Source organism: Hypanus sabinus, chromosome 7, assembly GCF_030144855.1.
Source record: "Hypanus sabinus isolate sHypSab1 chromosome 7, sHypSab1.hap1, whole genome shotgun sequence".
Classification (NCBI taxonomy): domain Eukaryota; kingdom Metazoa; phylum Chordata; class Chondrichthyes; order Myliobatiformes; family Dasyatidae; genus Hypanus; species Hypanus sabinus.
In genome coordinates this window covers 19,181,464-19,196,940 of record NC_082712.1, presented here as the reverse complement: position 1 = coordinate 19,196,940, position 15,477 = coordinate 19,181,464, and the positions used below count along the sequence as shown (strand labels likewise).

Below are 15,477 nucleotides of genomic sequence, written 5' to 3'. Positions count from 1 at the left end.
TTCCTGCCACCCTGACTCTTTTATTCTCTGCCCAAAAATACATAGTTTGGCTTCTGTTCTTTGTTTTGAATTGTTCAGTCTTCTCAACTGGGAAGTCAAAGGGAGTCGTAGAATCATACAGCATGGAAACAGGCCCTTTGGCCCATAGTGTTGTTACTGACCATTAATTACCCTTTACATGGTCCCATTTTATTCTCCCCACATTCCCATCAACTTTGCAGGGATTATACCCCTCACCTGCCAACTGGGAGAAAATTACTGTGGCTGGTTACCCTACCCAGCTGCATCTCTTTGTGACGGGTGAAACCAGAGCACCTGGAGCAGGGGTTCCCAACCAGGGGTCCATGGAACCCTTGCTTAATGGTATTAGTTCATGACATAAAAAAGGTTGGGAACCCCTGGAGGAAATCCAAGCAGCCCCAAGCAGAATGTGTGAACTCTGCACAGAGGACTTCAGAGGTCATAATTACACCCAGTCATTGGAATAACTCTACAAGGTGCACCATTGAGTCACCCTGTGACATTTAAACAAGAAAGTATTGTGATAAGCATCTGTTTTAAAGTTCTTTATTTAATATTCTTATTCCTCTTCTTCTTTGCTTTCCACATTCAGCAATCAAGATGGGCTTTAGACAGTCAGAAGTGAAGACTGAGCTGGTTCTAATTAACACGTCAATCCAGATAGCTCCTTACCAAGCAATGGCGGCAGCCAATTCACATTGGCTTCACAGTGGGAGTCCAGGAAGGTCAACACTTCACCTTTGGCCACCGAAGCTCCAAGTAACCTGGTTCGTATCAGACCTTCTCTCTTTTTGGTGCGTATGATCCTCACTTTTGGGAATCTGGCCATGTACTCCTCTAAGCGTTCTTTCAAGTGCTCTGGAGAGAAAAAAAGATAGAAGAGATACTAGAACCCTTGAGGTAACAACTTTGTTCAATAGCTGGATGAGTAGTTGGTCAGAATGGAAGAGTGCTTTGGTTGTTTTGTATCTTGTGGCCAGTGACTAACCTCCTCATGAGCACAGACGAACTCCACCTCCTTCACAGTGCAGGGGGCAGGGATGTGTGTGAATACTTTCCACATACTTAGATGAGTACAGTCCAATAATACCCAGCACCATCCAGGGCAATGCGCCTTCTTGCTTGGCATCCTAGCCACTAACACCACATCTATGCTCTCTGTCACATTGCTACAATATTGGAGGGTGGCCATTTATAACTGGTGCCTGCAAGAATTTCTCTCACAGGGCAACAAGTCTCTTGAATTCTTTACACGAGAGGACTGAAGAGACTAGATTACTGGGGACATCTAAAGAGCAAGCAGATAAATTTATAAAACATCAGGGAAGTGGGATGGGAATTGGTGTAGAAGCAGAGATGAGGCCTGGAGAAGGTCAGCAGATAGAATGGTGGACCAGGTTTGATGGGCCGAGTGGCCTACTCTTCCTCTTATTTCCTGATATTCTTATGGGTACAGTGTATATCATCTCCAAAAATCCCTTCCATGATCATCCTCAACACTGGCCTCTATTTCACTCCTATTCACTAACAAATGTGTAGCCAGATTCTGCTCTAACAACATCCACAAGTTTGTTAATGACATTGCTATAGTGACCAGACGTCAAATAATATCAAGGCAGATACTGAAAGGAGACAGAAAGCCTGGTGGCAGAGTATCATGACAAAATCCTTTCTCTCAATGTCAGCAAAACAAAAGAGTTGGTCATTGACTTCCGGAAGCAAGGCCAACATATTAATGGAGCTGTGGTGGAGATGATTGTGAGCTTCAAATTCCTCAATGTTAAATCACCAATAGTTTGCCTTGGTCCAACCACATAGACACCATGTCTAAGAAATCCCTCCATTTTGGAAGGCTAAGGGAAATTCAATACGTCCTCTTTGACCATCACCAATTTTTATAAATACCGATACATGATGACTGGGTATTATATCTGCTCTGTCCAAGATCACAAGAAATTGCAGGGACTTACGGACACAGCTTAGTCCAGCACAAAAACACTATAGACTGTCAACCCTTCTTGTTGTCTTGGAAAATCAACCAACATAATTGAAATCTCCTCTTGCCCTAGACGTTCTGTCTTCTGTCCATCGGGCTGAAGATACAAAATCTTGAAAACATGCACTACCAGGCTCATGAAGAGCCATGGTGGTGTAGCGGCTAGCACAATGCTATTATAGCTCGGGGCATCAGAGCTTGAAGTTCAATCCTGGCATCTTCTGTAAGGAGTTTTATGTTCTCCCTGTGGAATGTATATGTTTCCTCTGGGTGCTCTTGTTTACTCCCACATTACAAATAAATCCCAGTTAGCAGGTTAATTGGTCATTGTAAATTGAACCGTGATTAGGTAAGGTTAAAAATTAGGGGCTGGTGATGGCATGACTCGAAGGACTGGAAGGGTCTATTCCACGCTGTATCTCTAAACAAAATAAAAGAGGACCTTATATCCCATTGTTATAAGACTCTTGAATGGACCTCAAATATGTTAAAGCTGAAGTCTTCATAATCTACTTTGCAATTAGCTTTGCACCCTATTGTCTGCACTATCTTTCCTCTGGAACAGTAACATTATATTCTACATTCTGTTATTGTTTTTCTATTGTACTACCTCAAAATACTCGTGTTTTGAAATTACCTGTAAAATTAGCCTTCAAAACTAAGTTTATCCATTGAATTTATTTATTTATTGAGATACAGGGCAGAATATTCCATTCGGCCCCTCGAGCTATGCCACCCAACAACCATAAGAACCCTGATTTAATCCTAGCCTAATCATGGGACAATTTACAATGGCTAATTAACCTACCAACTGGTACATCTTTGGACTGTGGGAGGAAAGTGGTGTACCCTGAGGAAACCCACTCGCTCAGGGGGAGAACGTATAAACTGCTTACAGGCAGCAGTGGGAATTGAACTGGTATTGTAGAGCCTTTGCTAATCACTACATTACTGTTCCATCCCGTGTGACAATATTAAACCAAATCCAATACCAATACCAAAGACAGTGGGACCAGCTATTCTTGGCTATTGTCCTAAAAATTTGTGGCCTCCAGCCAAGTTGTTTCAGTTCACTTATAACCTGACAAAATGGAAAATTGGCTAGTCATGTCCTTTCTGCAAAAGGCAGGCCAAATCCAATCTGGCTAATAATTACCTAATCAGCTTTACCTTCAATCACCATCAAAGTGATGGAATCTGTCACTGGCAGTGCCAACAAGCAGTCATAACTCACAATGACCTTCACACCCAGCCTACATTCACTATGGCCTTGGTCCAATACAGACTGAAACCAGACTTTCATTGCCCATGGCCTGAGCTTGCGGGTTCTGGCTCAGAAATTCGGGTGAGTTAACTTTGGAAGGAATCACATTTTTAGAACAACTTAATATGAATTTTGACCCTTTGAACTCTAGTGGTGGGATGAGAATATCCCCTTACGTTAAAGATACAACCAAATGTGGCAGCAAGAAGCCTTGTGATAATTGAAGTCAATGGGGAGGAAAAAACTGTATTTGAGTTGGAATCATTTCTATCACAAAGGAAGAAGCTGCGGCAAAATTTGTTCAATTACAACGACCAGGGTATCATTATTAAAGGCCGCATTTATCATCTATCTATAATATCTCGTCTTGGTAGATCATGTCATCTGGATGCATAACCTACATCTCTCCAAACCAATCCTTTACTCCCAGTGGCAGGAAGGTCAGTGAGCCCGTGGAGGGCAAAGGAAACATTTCAAAAATATCATCAAAATCAGCCTGAAGAAATCCAATATTATGAGCATTTAAAAACAGGGAAGACATTGCACTCTGTAGGTACACCTGGAGGAAATCTGTTGTAGAGGGAGTGTGCTAGACTAGGATGACCTCTGCTGTGCCGTGGAGCACAAAGGGCAGATGTGAAAGGAGAGCTTGAACAACCAATGAGCCAAAGACTAACCATAGCCAACACTTACTCTTGGCCACACTACACCAGAATATCGGAATCGGATTGGCTTTCTCAGCCACGTGAGGACCCACCAATAGGCAACCCCTTAGGAGAACATCATGCTTGACTCGTGATCGCACTAATACTACTACTATTTCTACTGCTAATTTCCCGTTGAGAGGTTTCCTGTACTATTTCAGAGGTTAGTAAACATTCAAACATAGATGTGAATTTAAAGTCATCGCTAGGCTAAATTCATTCATGTATGGATGACAAGATTTCCTTCTCTGCCTGACACTGATGAATCAGGAGGGCTTTTTACAACAAGCATGGATATTAGTACGAGAATACTATTGCAGATCGATTTAACTCCAAATGGAGCTATTTTGATTTGCATTAAGAGAGTCACAGAGCACTACAGCACAGAAATAGGGTCTTCAGCCCATCTAGTCCATGCCAAACTGTTATTCTGCCTAGTCCCATCAACTCACAGCTGGACCACAGCCCTCAATACCCATTCCTTCCATGTATTTATCCAAATTTCTATGAAATGTTGAAATTGAACCCATATCCATCATTTCCGCTTGAGGTTTGTTCCACACTCCCACCACCCTCTGAATGAAAAAGCTTCTTCCTCTAGGTCCCCATAAATATTTCATCTTTCAACCTTAACCTATGACTTCTATTTCCACTCTCACCCAATCGCAGTGGAAAAAGCATACTTGCATTAACCTTATCTATACAAATCATAGGATGGATTTAAACTCCCTGGTTCTTTATCAGTTTAGGAATCAGCATACTAGGTTAACAATTTAAATGTTAAGCCACCATATTATTACAATTATCGGAGACCAAAAATCTCAGTCCTACGTCTATCTTCAGCTGCTTTAGTAATGAGCTACCATCCATCATTGAGTCAAAAAGGGGATATTTGTCAAATAACAGTCAAAGATTGTTTCCATTTACCACAAAAAGCTATTCTGAAATACTACTCAGAATCAGAATCACGTTTAACATCATTGACAAGGAAGGTTAGGATGTTCAGGCTGAGAAACAGCTTCTTCCCTCAGGCCAATAGGTTCTGAACTCCCTGCCACATTGTATTCAAAGTGTCGCTGGTTAATTTGTTCTGTCCCCTACAATAGTTAACTTATGCACTCTTCTTTGTTTATCTATTTAATTCTTACTTTCCCAGGTTATTGTGTTAGGTGTACTAATGTGCTTTACACCCTGATCTGGAGAAACGTTGTCTCGTTTGATGGTACACATGTATATAGTTAAGTGACAATGTATTTGACTTGAAATATGTTGTAAATGTTGTTGTTTTGCGGCAGCAGTAAATTGCAGTATATAGTAATAAAATATATAAATTACAGTAAGAAGTATATTTAAAAATTAAATTAAGTAAGTACTGCAAACAAAAAGAGAAAATACTGAGGAAGTGTTCATGGGTTTATGGCCCATTCTGAAACCTGATGGCGGAGAGGGAGCTTTTCCTGAAACGTTGAGTGTGTGTCTTCAGGCTCCTGTACCTCTTCCTTGATGGTAGCAATCAGTAGAGGACATGTCCTATGTGATGTGGGTCCCTAATGATGGATACTGCCTTTTTAAAATGTCCTAGACACTGGGGAGGCAAGTGCCCATGATGGAGCTAGCTGAGTTTACAACTTTCTGCAGCTTTTTCTGATCCTGTGCTGTGCACCCGCCCCCCCCATCCCCCATACCAGACAGTAATAAAATTAGTTAGAATGTTCTCCATGGTACATCTGTAGAAATATGCAAGTATCTTTGGCGACATACCCATTCTTCTCAAACTCATAATGAGATATAGTGATGTCCCTGAAGTGTGCTTCTAGACACACATTATAAAATCCTTGTTAGGCTGCATCTGGTGTGTTGCATTCAGTTTTGGTCACCTATTAGATCAGGGGATTTCAACCCGGGTCCACGGACCGCTTGGTTAATGGTGAACCAGAGTACTGTCTTGATTAGAGGGCAAGCGTTATGAGGGGAGTTTGAACAAACTTTGGTTGTGTTCTCTGGAGCGGTGGAGGCTGAGGGAAGTCCTCGACGAAGTTTATCAAATTACGAGAAGAGTAGATAGAGAAGACCACCAGTATCTTTTTCCCAGAGTTGAAATATCTAACACTTGATGTTAAGATGAGAAGGGAAAGCTTCAGAAGAGATGTGTGGGCCAAGTTTCTATTAATACATAGCATGGTGGGTGCCTGGAAAGCAAAGACAGGGTAGTGGTGGTGGGGGCAGATACAATAAAGGCGTTTAGAAGACTCTTAGATAGATACATGGTTATACATGGAATGGAGGGATTTGATCATGAGATTGCTTGCTGATCCATTTTTCAGAATCTGCAGTCTCGCGTGCCTCCAGAATAACTCACCTCTTGTCCCAGCAAAGGCATTCCACTGGACAAGATCCGTCAAGGTCCACTAGGCATTTCAGGTGTGTGTTGGCATACTTAGCACTTTCCCGGACAAGCATAGCTCACACAATATTCAAGAAGCTTAATGCCATTCAGGTTTAAGTTGCCCATTTTGACAATACTCAATTTGTCATCTTTAACAGTTGCTTTCTCCACCATCGACGTACCAGGATTACAGGGTTAACCCAAAGCATTACAGCAATTCCATTGGTGTCATCAGCATCATTATGTGCCCGGTCATATGACATGGGTCTTTGACCATGATTGTTCTTGGCAAATTTTTCTGCAGAAGTGGTTTGCCATTGTCTTCTTCTGGGCAGTGTTAAAGGCACTTCCCAAATCCATGACTTCTACCATTGACCAAGCTTATTGAGAACTCCAGCATCTACAGGTTTCTCCATAGTTACAGATCATTCTTACTGGTTAGTATTTTGCAGTTCTTTGACTTGGTTTAGCTGTTGGAACTTCCTGTCTGACAACATTGCATGAGTGCCTTCACTAGAAGGGAAGTAGTCATCACCATCTTCCCAAGGATATTTAGGGACAGACCATAAATTCTGGCCATGTCGGCAATATCCACACTGCTGTGAATGAATAAAAGATAGGCCTGGTTTGATTTAAGTTGGTGTGATGTAAAAGAAGATTGTTAGTTCCTTCAAAACCCTGGGTTATCTCAAAAGCAGAGTGTTTTTGAAACGCTCCCTCTGTAAAAATGCAAGGAAAGGAGACCCTCCCCTACCCCCACCTCCACACCATTGAGAGCAACACACACAAGATGCTGGAGGAACTCAGTAGATCAAGCAGCATGAACAGGGGCTGTTTCAGGCCATGACCCTTTATCAATACTGAAGAATCCTGATGTCTCGGCCTGAAATGTCAATTGTTTAATCACCTCCATAGATCTGAGTTTCTCCAGCACTTGGTGGGTGTTGCTCAAGATTTCTAGCACCCAGAGAACCTTTGTGTCTCCCCATTCACAGGAGAATGTAACAATCATAACACTCTCTGTGATCCTGCAGTTCAATGACAGTGTCATTAGTGGATAAGCAGTATATTGGTCTAACAAATCTGATTCACTGCTGGGGACTCTGTATCATCAGTTAATTACAACTGGTCTTGTCTTGCATTATTGCAGACCCTGGTAATTTGAAACAGCAACAAAAGTCTCCATTTATATATTCATTTTTAGAGCAACAAACTGTCTTAAGGCACAAACAGAAGTTAACATTGAATTGTAGAGATTTATAATCATAGCAGGGGACCCAGCAGAGATCTTTAAAATGCCCTCAGCAACGGGTGAGATGCCATTGGATTGGAGAATAGCTAATGTTGTTCTGTTGTTTAAGAAAGGCTCTAAAATTAAATGGGAAATTATAGGCCAGAGAGCCTGACATCAGTAGTGGGTCTAAGAGACTGGATATGTCCATATTTGGATGGTTAGGGACTGATTAGGGATAGTCAACATAGCTTTGTGTGTGGTAGGTCAAGTCTAATGAATTTTATAGAGTTTTTTGAGGAAGTTTCCAGGAAAGTTGATGAAGGCAAGGCAATGGATGTTGACTATGTGGACTTCAGCCAGGCCTTTGAGAAGATCCCACTAGGTAGGTTGGTCAAGAAAGTGCAGTCACTTAGCATTCAAGATGAGGTAGTAAACTGGATTAGACATTGGTTCACAGAAGAAGCCAGAGGGTGGTGTAGATGGTTGCCTCTCTGATTGGAGGCCTGTGCGCTATAGGGATCAGTGCTAGTCCATTGTTGTTTGTCATTTATATCAATGATCTGGATGATAACTTAGTAGACTGGATTTGGAAATTTGCGGACGCTACCAAGATTGGGGTATAGTGAAGAAGACTATCAAAGCTTGCAGCAGGATCTAGACCAGGTAGGAAAATAGACTGCAAAGTCACAGATGGAATTAAATGCAGAGAAGGGAGAGATGATGCACATTGAAATAACAAATCAGGGTATGTCTTACACAGTGAGCGGTAGGACACTGAGGAGTGCAGTACAACAGAGGGATCTGGGAATACAGTTAAATAATTCCTTGAAAGGGGTGTCATATGTAGATAGGGTCCTAAAGAGACCTTTCAGCACATTGGCCTTCATAAATCAAAGTACTGAGTACAGGAGTTGGGATGTTGAAGCTGTATAAAATGTTGGTGAGGCCTAATTTGGAGTATTGTGTGCAGTTTTGGTCACCTAGCTACAGGAAAGATGTAAGTAAGATTGAAAGAGATCAGAGAAAATTTTATGAATGCTACCAGGACTTGAGGGCCTGCGCTATAGGGAAAGACTGAATAGATTAGGAGCATAGGAGAATGAGGGGAGATTTAATAGAGGTTAACAAAATTATGAGGGGCATAGATAGGATAAATGCAAGCAGGCTTTTCCACTGAGATTACAACTAGAGGTCATGGGCTAGAGGTAAAAAGTGAAATGTTTGAGGGGAACAGAATCAGAATCAGAATCAGAATCAGGTTTATTATCACCGGCACGTGTCGTGAAATTTGTTAACTTAGCAGCAGCAGTTCAATGCAATACCTATTTTAGAAGAAGAAAAAACTAACAATAAATAAATAAGTAAATCAATTACAGTATATGTATATTGAATAGATTAAAAATGCTGCAAAAACAGAAATAATATATTAAAAAAGTGAGGTAGTGTTCATGGGTTCAATGTCCATTCAGGAATTGGATGGCAGAGGGGAAGAAGCTGCTCCTGAATCGCTGACTGTGTGCCTTCAGGCTTCTGTACCTCCTACCTGATGATAACAGTGAGAAAAGGGCATGCCGTGGGTGCTGGAGGTCTTTAATAATGGACGCTGCCTTTCTGAGACACTCCTCCTTGAAGATGTCCTGGGTACTTTCTAGGCATAGTACCCATGGTGGAGCCGACTAAATTTACAACTCTCTGCAGCTTCTTTTGGACCTGCGCAGTAGTCTCTCCCCCACCCCCCCCCATACCAGACAGCGATGCAGCCTGTTAGAATGCTCTCCACATACCAAATCTCTTCAGACTCCTAATGAAGTATAGTCACATTGGGGGACTTCACCCAGAGGGTGATGCAAGAGTGGAGGGATGTGGAGGGCTGTGGTTCAGGTCAATGGGATGAGGCAGATGGTTCAGCACAGATTAGATGTGCTGAAGTGTGGTATTCTAAAGTATAAGGAGCCTTTGTTGATTCTGGTCCCATACTCATTGGAATTTTGAAGAATGAGGGGTTGATCTCATTGAAACCTACTGGATATTGAAAGGTCTGTAACGAGTGGTCTATATAGGATATGGAGAGGATGTTTTCAATAGCAAGAGTTTAGACTCTAGAATGAGTCTTGTATAGCCTCAGAATAGAAGAACTATTCATCTTTTACTAATAGAACTCATCTCTATTCAAGAGATGAGGCAGAAACTTTTACCTTATTCTTTACCTGCACTGCACTTTCTCTGTCGCTGTTACACTTTATTCTGCATTGCGATTGTTTTACCTTGTTCTACCTCAATGCACTGTGCAATGATTTGATCTGTACAAACAGTATACAAGACAAGCTTTTCACTCTTTCTCAGTACATGTAACAGTACTAAACCAATATCAATAACCAATATTTGCATGACTAAACTGAAGCAGGGGACAGTGGAAAGGTTAAGTCCAAGGAGGAATGGGAAAGTGGGTGAAGCCAGCCTCCTGAAAAAATAATAAACACGAGATGCTGGAAATCCAAAGCAACACACAAAATGGTGGAGGAACTCTGTAGGTCAGACAACATCTATGGAAATGAACGAACAGATGATAATTGGGCCAAGACCCTTCTTCAGGATGGAAAAGAAGACTGACGATGCCAGAATAGATAGATGGGGTGGTGCGGGGGAGGAGGACCGGCTGGAACACAGGTTCTCAATCTGGGGTCCATGGACCCCTCGGCTAATGGTAGGCGTCCATGGCATTAAAAAGGTTGGGATCCCCGAACTTGAAGGCCATCAGTGCACCCAGGTGGGTAGGAAAGAAAAAGGGCTGGAGAGGAAGGAATCTGTTAGGAGAGGAGAGTGGACCGTTGGAGGAAGGGATGGAGGAGGAGCAGCAGGGGGAGGTAAGCAGCATTAAGGTCCCCCACCAATCCAAGCCACACTTTCTTCTTGCTGCTGCCATCAGGAAGGAGGAACAGGGGCCTCGAGACACACACCACTAGGTTCAGGAATAATTACCCCTAATCCCTCAGGATCCTGAGCTAGAGGGGTTAACTTCCTTCATCTTCACTCACCCCATCACTGAACTGATCCCACAACCTACGGGCTCGCTTGCAAGGGCTCGTCATCTCTTTTTCTTTTTGTATTTGCACAGCTCCTTGCCTTTTCAACATTGGTTGTTTGTCCGTCCTGTTTTGTGTGGTTGTTTGTTGATTCTATGGTGCTTCTTTGTATTTACTGTGAATGCCTGCAAGAACATGAATCTCAGGGTTGTAAATGGTAACATATATGTATGTACTTTGGTAATAAATTTACTTTGAACTTTGCTGGCATAGCTTTTGAGGGCTCATAACCTGTATCTGTGCCATTTTGCCAAGTAGTTCTCATGCAATCTCTACTCTTCGCATACATATAATTTTGTACCATCCTACTTGTAAGAAGCTTTAAAAGCATACTACTGTAAAATGTTATTAAATTGTTTTCAGAAGCCGTATTGCTGAAGCCATAACCATAGGTCGATTTGCAATAAATTCACTGTAGTTTACTTTCATAAGGAGGCAATTAAACAATGAGGTGGGTTTAAGCGGCCATTAGTGGGTGATTAATGGAACCTACCAGAGAACATTAGTAAACTGGGAGTCAGATCTCTGTAATAATTGCTGCTAAAAAGTCATTTCTCCATGCTGACACTGCTGTCATTTTCCAATGTTATTTTATATGTGCTGCGCCATGCTCTCTGAACGTTTGCCCACAAGCGGATTTGTGTTTTAAAAATCATTCACTAGACGTAGACACTTTACTCAGCATTAAGAAACTTCTGCTCCTCTCAGTTCTGAATATCTAACCTCTTATTTTGATACAGTGACCCTTGTTTCTAGATTCCCCCATCAGAGTAAGCACCATCCCTCAATTTACTCCACAGAGCAAAGACTGTAAGATATGGGAGCAGAATGAGGCCATTCGGCCCATCAAGTCTGCTCTGCTCTGATCCATTTCTCTCTCAGCCCCAATCTCCTGCCTTCTCTCCATATCCCTTCACGCCCTGACTAATCAAGAATCTATCAACCTCTGCCTTAAATATACCCAAAATGACTTGACCTCCACAGACACCCATGGCAATGAATTCCACAGATTCACCACTCTCTGGCTAAAGGGCTCTGTGAAGTCCTGCAAGAACATTGCATTTTTTAAGGAGACCACCTTTCATTCTTACAACCTCTAGGGAGATTTGTTACTGCTAAATTTCACCTTACTATTTCACTATCCTGTGCAAGACTTGATTGCAATTTTGTTTAGTACTCTTTTCGAAGTTCCACTCAAATGACATGAATAGACAATAAAATCTTCCTACACTTAGTCTGAGAGTGCAGCAGCATGTTGTTGTTGCTTCATCACACTGCAATAGCAATAATGCGCAGGCTTCTTGGTGTTACTACATTACAAGTGGTCTTCATTGCAATCATGCTCTCAATAAAGTCCCCCGATGACCATGCCGGATTTATCAGGGACCATCTTACGTCTCCCTGTTTTTGTTTTGCCCTCCTCTGGACCCATCTTTTCAACATCTACCTTATAAAAGCCTGCTTGTGACAGTAAGTAAACTCCCAGCATCCTCTTGGCAGAAAACGTCTCATCCCTTTTTTGTCTTTATGAATTATTATAATTTCTCATTTTTGCCTTTCCTATTATAAATTTTATTTATGCTGTTTAGCAACAGTGCAGCTGCAACTGCACACAGCAAGCATTGGCTGATCAAAGTTTCATAGAGGTTTAATATAACTTAGCTTCATTTCAATATACCGTACTGTGCAAAAGTCTTAGGCACATATAAGTAGCAAGGGTGCCTAAGACACTTGCACAGTACTGTATTTGTCAACGTGGAGCACAGAGTGAGCTTGTAATCTGGCGGGAGCAAAAGACGACAGGAATGGTGAAGGTGGAGTGTCGAGGGAGGGGCGTGGGACAGGTGTCAGAGAAGGAGTGGTAGGGGTTGGGAGGGGGGTGGTACGGTTGCAGACATACCCAGCTCTGAGACACCAGACAAGGTATGATTCCAAACAATTGGTTTATTGATCATTACACAATGTCTCTCTGATGCTTCCCGCTCCCTCCCCTCTCCCTTCCTCTTTGCCCATCCATGATTCCCTCTCCCTGCCCCCTTCCCACTCTCAGTCCACAATTGTTCAAAGTTCAATTTATTATCAAAGTACATATACGTCACCATATACAACCCTGAGATTCATTTTCATGTGGACATACTCAATAAGTCTGTAGAATAATAACATAACAGAATCTGTGAAAGACCACCCAATTAGGGCATTCAACCAGAGTGCAGAAGACTACAAACTGTGCAAATACAAAAAGAAGAAATAATAATAATAAATAAATAAACAATAAATAGAGACCCATATAAGAATCAAGTTTATCATCACTTACGTACATCATTAAATTTATTTTTTTTTGCATTTTGCAAAAAAAGTGCAATACTTGAAATTATTACAGCACTGTGCAAAAGTCTTTGGCACCTTAGCTAAATATATGTGTCTCAGACTTTTGCACAATTCTGCATCACAGAGAAAGCAACACTTCACTGTATGCATTGATGTTCCAGGTCATTCTGTCTGTTTCAATAGCTGCATTTTAAGTAAATTCCTAAGAAAACAATGAGCAAAGGTAGTCAGATGTGAAAGTCAGCACCTTGTCAGGGACACAGTAAAAGTGTGCCTAATTGTTAATTTAAAAGCAAAATCTATCATCGTATCATTCTTGCAGTTGATTAAATAGGGTAATAAATCACATGCATGATACACGCCAGTGCAACACCCAGACATCTGTCAGAATGGGAATCAGCGTGCAGAATGACAAATAAATAGTCATAGAGAAACAGGGGGTTTTACATCCTTGTCAACAGAGTGACAACTTATGATAAAGGGCTTTGTCTGGTATTAACTCAGGAGCAGAAGTACTCAGCTCGAAATTTCTACCAGCCATTAGAACAGTATGAATAAGAGTTGGCCACATGGTTCATCTGGGCTGCTTTGTCATTCAATAAGTGCCTTCACAGAGTCATTAAGAACAAGTACTATGAAGTCATATTGAACTTATATAAGTTCAGAATATTGTGCCTGGTACGGGTCAGAATGCTGGCGCATGACAGGGAGCCACCTTGCCAAGCTGTCACCGTTCCACACCATCAGCTTCCAGAAGATCCTCCGTATTTTCTGGCTGAGAAAGGTCTCCAGCCATGTCCTACTCCTTCAGTGTCGCCAAAAGGACACGGCGACAATCCTCATGAGGAAATGTTGCAGATGGATTGGACATGTGATGAGAAGAGAGGCCAACTCCACCATCAATTTGGCACTTCGTTGGACTGCTGAAGGCCAGAGGAAATGCGGGAAACCGAAGACAACTTGGCATGAGGACCCTGAAACACACCGGGAGTACAATAGTGAAAATGGCCAAGGACAGATCTTCATTGCTACCCTAAGGGCTAGTGGTGTGCCTGGCAGTCAGTAAGTACAAGTTTAATACTTGCCCATTTACCTCCTCTCTCACCACGATTCAGGTCCCAAAACAGGCCTTCCAGGTGAGGCGACACTTCACCTGTAAATCTGTTGGGCAGAGCACAACCCTTCACAGCACCAGCCTTCAGTGATCGATTCAATTCCTGCTGATGTCTGTAATGAGTTTGTGCATTTCCCCAATGACTAAGTGGGATTCCTCCGGGTGCTGCAGTTTCTTCCCACATTCCAAAGATGTACCAGTTAGGGTTAGAGTTAGTAAGTTGTGGGCATGTTGCGTTGGTGCTGGAAACAGGCTGACACTCTCGGGCTGCCCCCAGCACATCCTTGGACAGTGTTGGTGATTGACACAAATGATGCATTTCACTGTACGACTCAAAGTTTCAATGCACAGCTCAAATACCATCTATAAATTTGCAGATGATACAACCATTGTTGGTAGAATCTCAGATGGAGATAAGAAGGCGTACAGAAGCGAGATATGCCAACTAGTGGAGTGGTGTCGCAGTAACAACCTATTACTCAATGTCAGTAAGACGAAGGAACTAATTGTGGACTTCAGGAAGGGTAAGATGAAGGAACACATACCAATCCTCATAGAGGAATCAGAAATGGAGAGAGTGACCAGTTTCAAGTTCCTGGGTGTCAAGATCTCTGAGGTCCTAACCTGGTCCCAACATATCAATGTAGTTACAAAGAAGGAAAGACAGTGACTATACTTCATTAGGTAATTGAAGAGATTTTGTATGTCAACAAATACACTCAAAAACTTCTATAGATATCCGTGGAGAACATTCTGTCAGGCTGCATCACAGTCTGGTATGGGGGGGGGGGGTGGAGTTTTACTGCAGAGGATTGAAAGAAGCTGCAGAGGGTTGTAAATTTAGTCGGCTTCATCTTGGGTACTAGCCTACAAAGTACCCAGGACATCTTCAGGGAACAGTGTCTCAGAAAGGCAGTGTCCATTATTAAGGACCCCTAGCTCCCAGGGCATGCCCTTTTCTCACTATTACCATCAGGTAGGAGGTACAGAAGCCTGAAGGCACACACTCAGCGATTCAGGAACAGCTTCTTCCCCTCTGCCATCTGATTCCTGAATGGACATTGAACCCATGAACACTACCTCACTTTTTAAATATATTATTTCTGTTTTTTGCATAATTTTTAATCTATTCAATATATGTATACTATAATTTATTTATTTATTATTATCAATATTTTTTCTTCTTCTATATTAGTATTGACTATATTAGTATTTAACTGCTGCTGCTAAGTTAAAACATTTCATGATACATGCCAGTTATAATAAACCTGATTTTGCATGCGTACATGTGAAAAGTAAAGCTAATCTTTAAAAAAATACTTTATATATTTACATGCAAGCAGATGG

The 15,477-nt window shown here is 41.9% G+C and overlaps 1 protein-coding gene across 1 annotated transcript in view; it reads right to left on the bottom strand.

The window, feature by feature from the left end:
* The window catches only part of galntl6 (polypeptide N-acetylgalactosaminyltransferase like 6), a 784,854-nt gene that overhangs the window by 163,423 nt on the left and 605,954 nt on the right, over positions 1-15,477 (bottom strand). Inside the window, exon 5 of the mRNA XM_059974280.1 lies at positions 694-879. Coding sequence (XP_059830263.1) covers positions 694-879 — 186 coding nt within the window. The remainder of the gene's footprint in view (positions 1-693; positions 880-15,477) is intronic.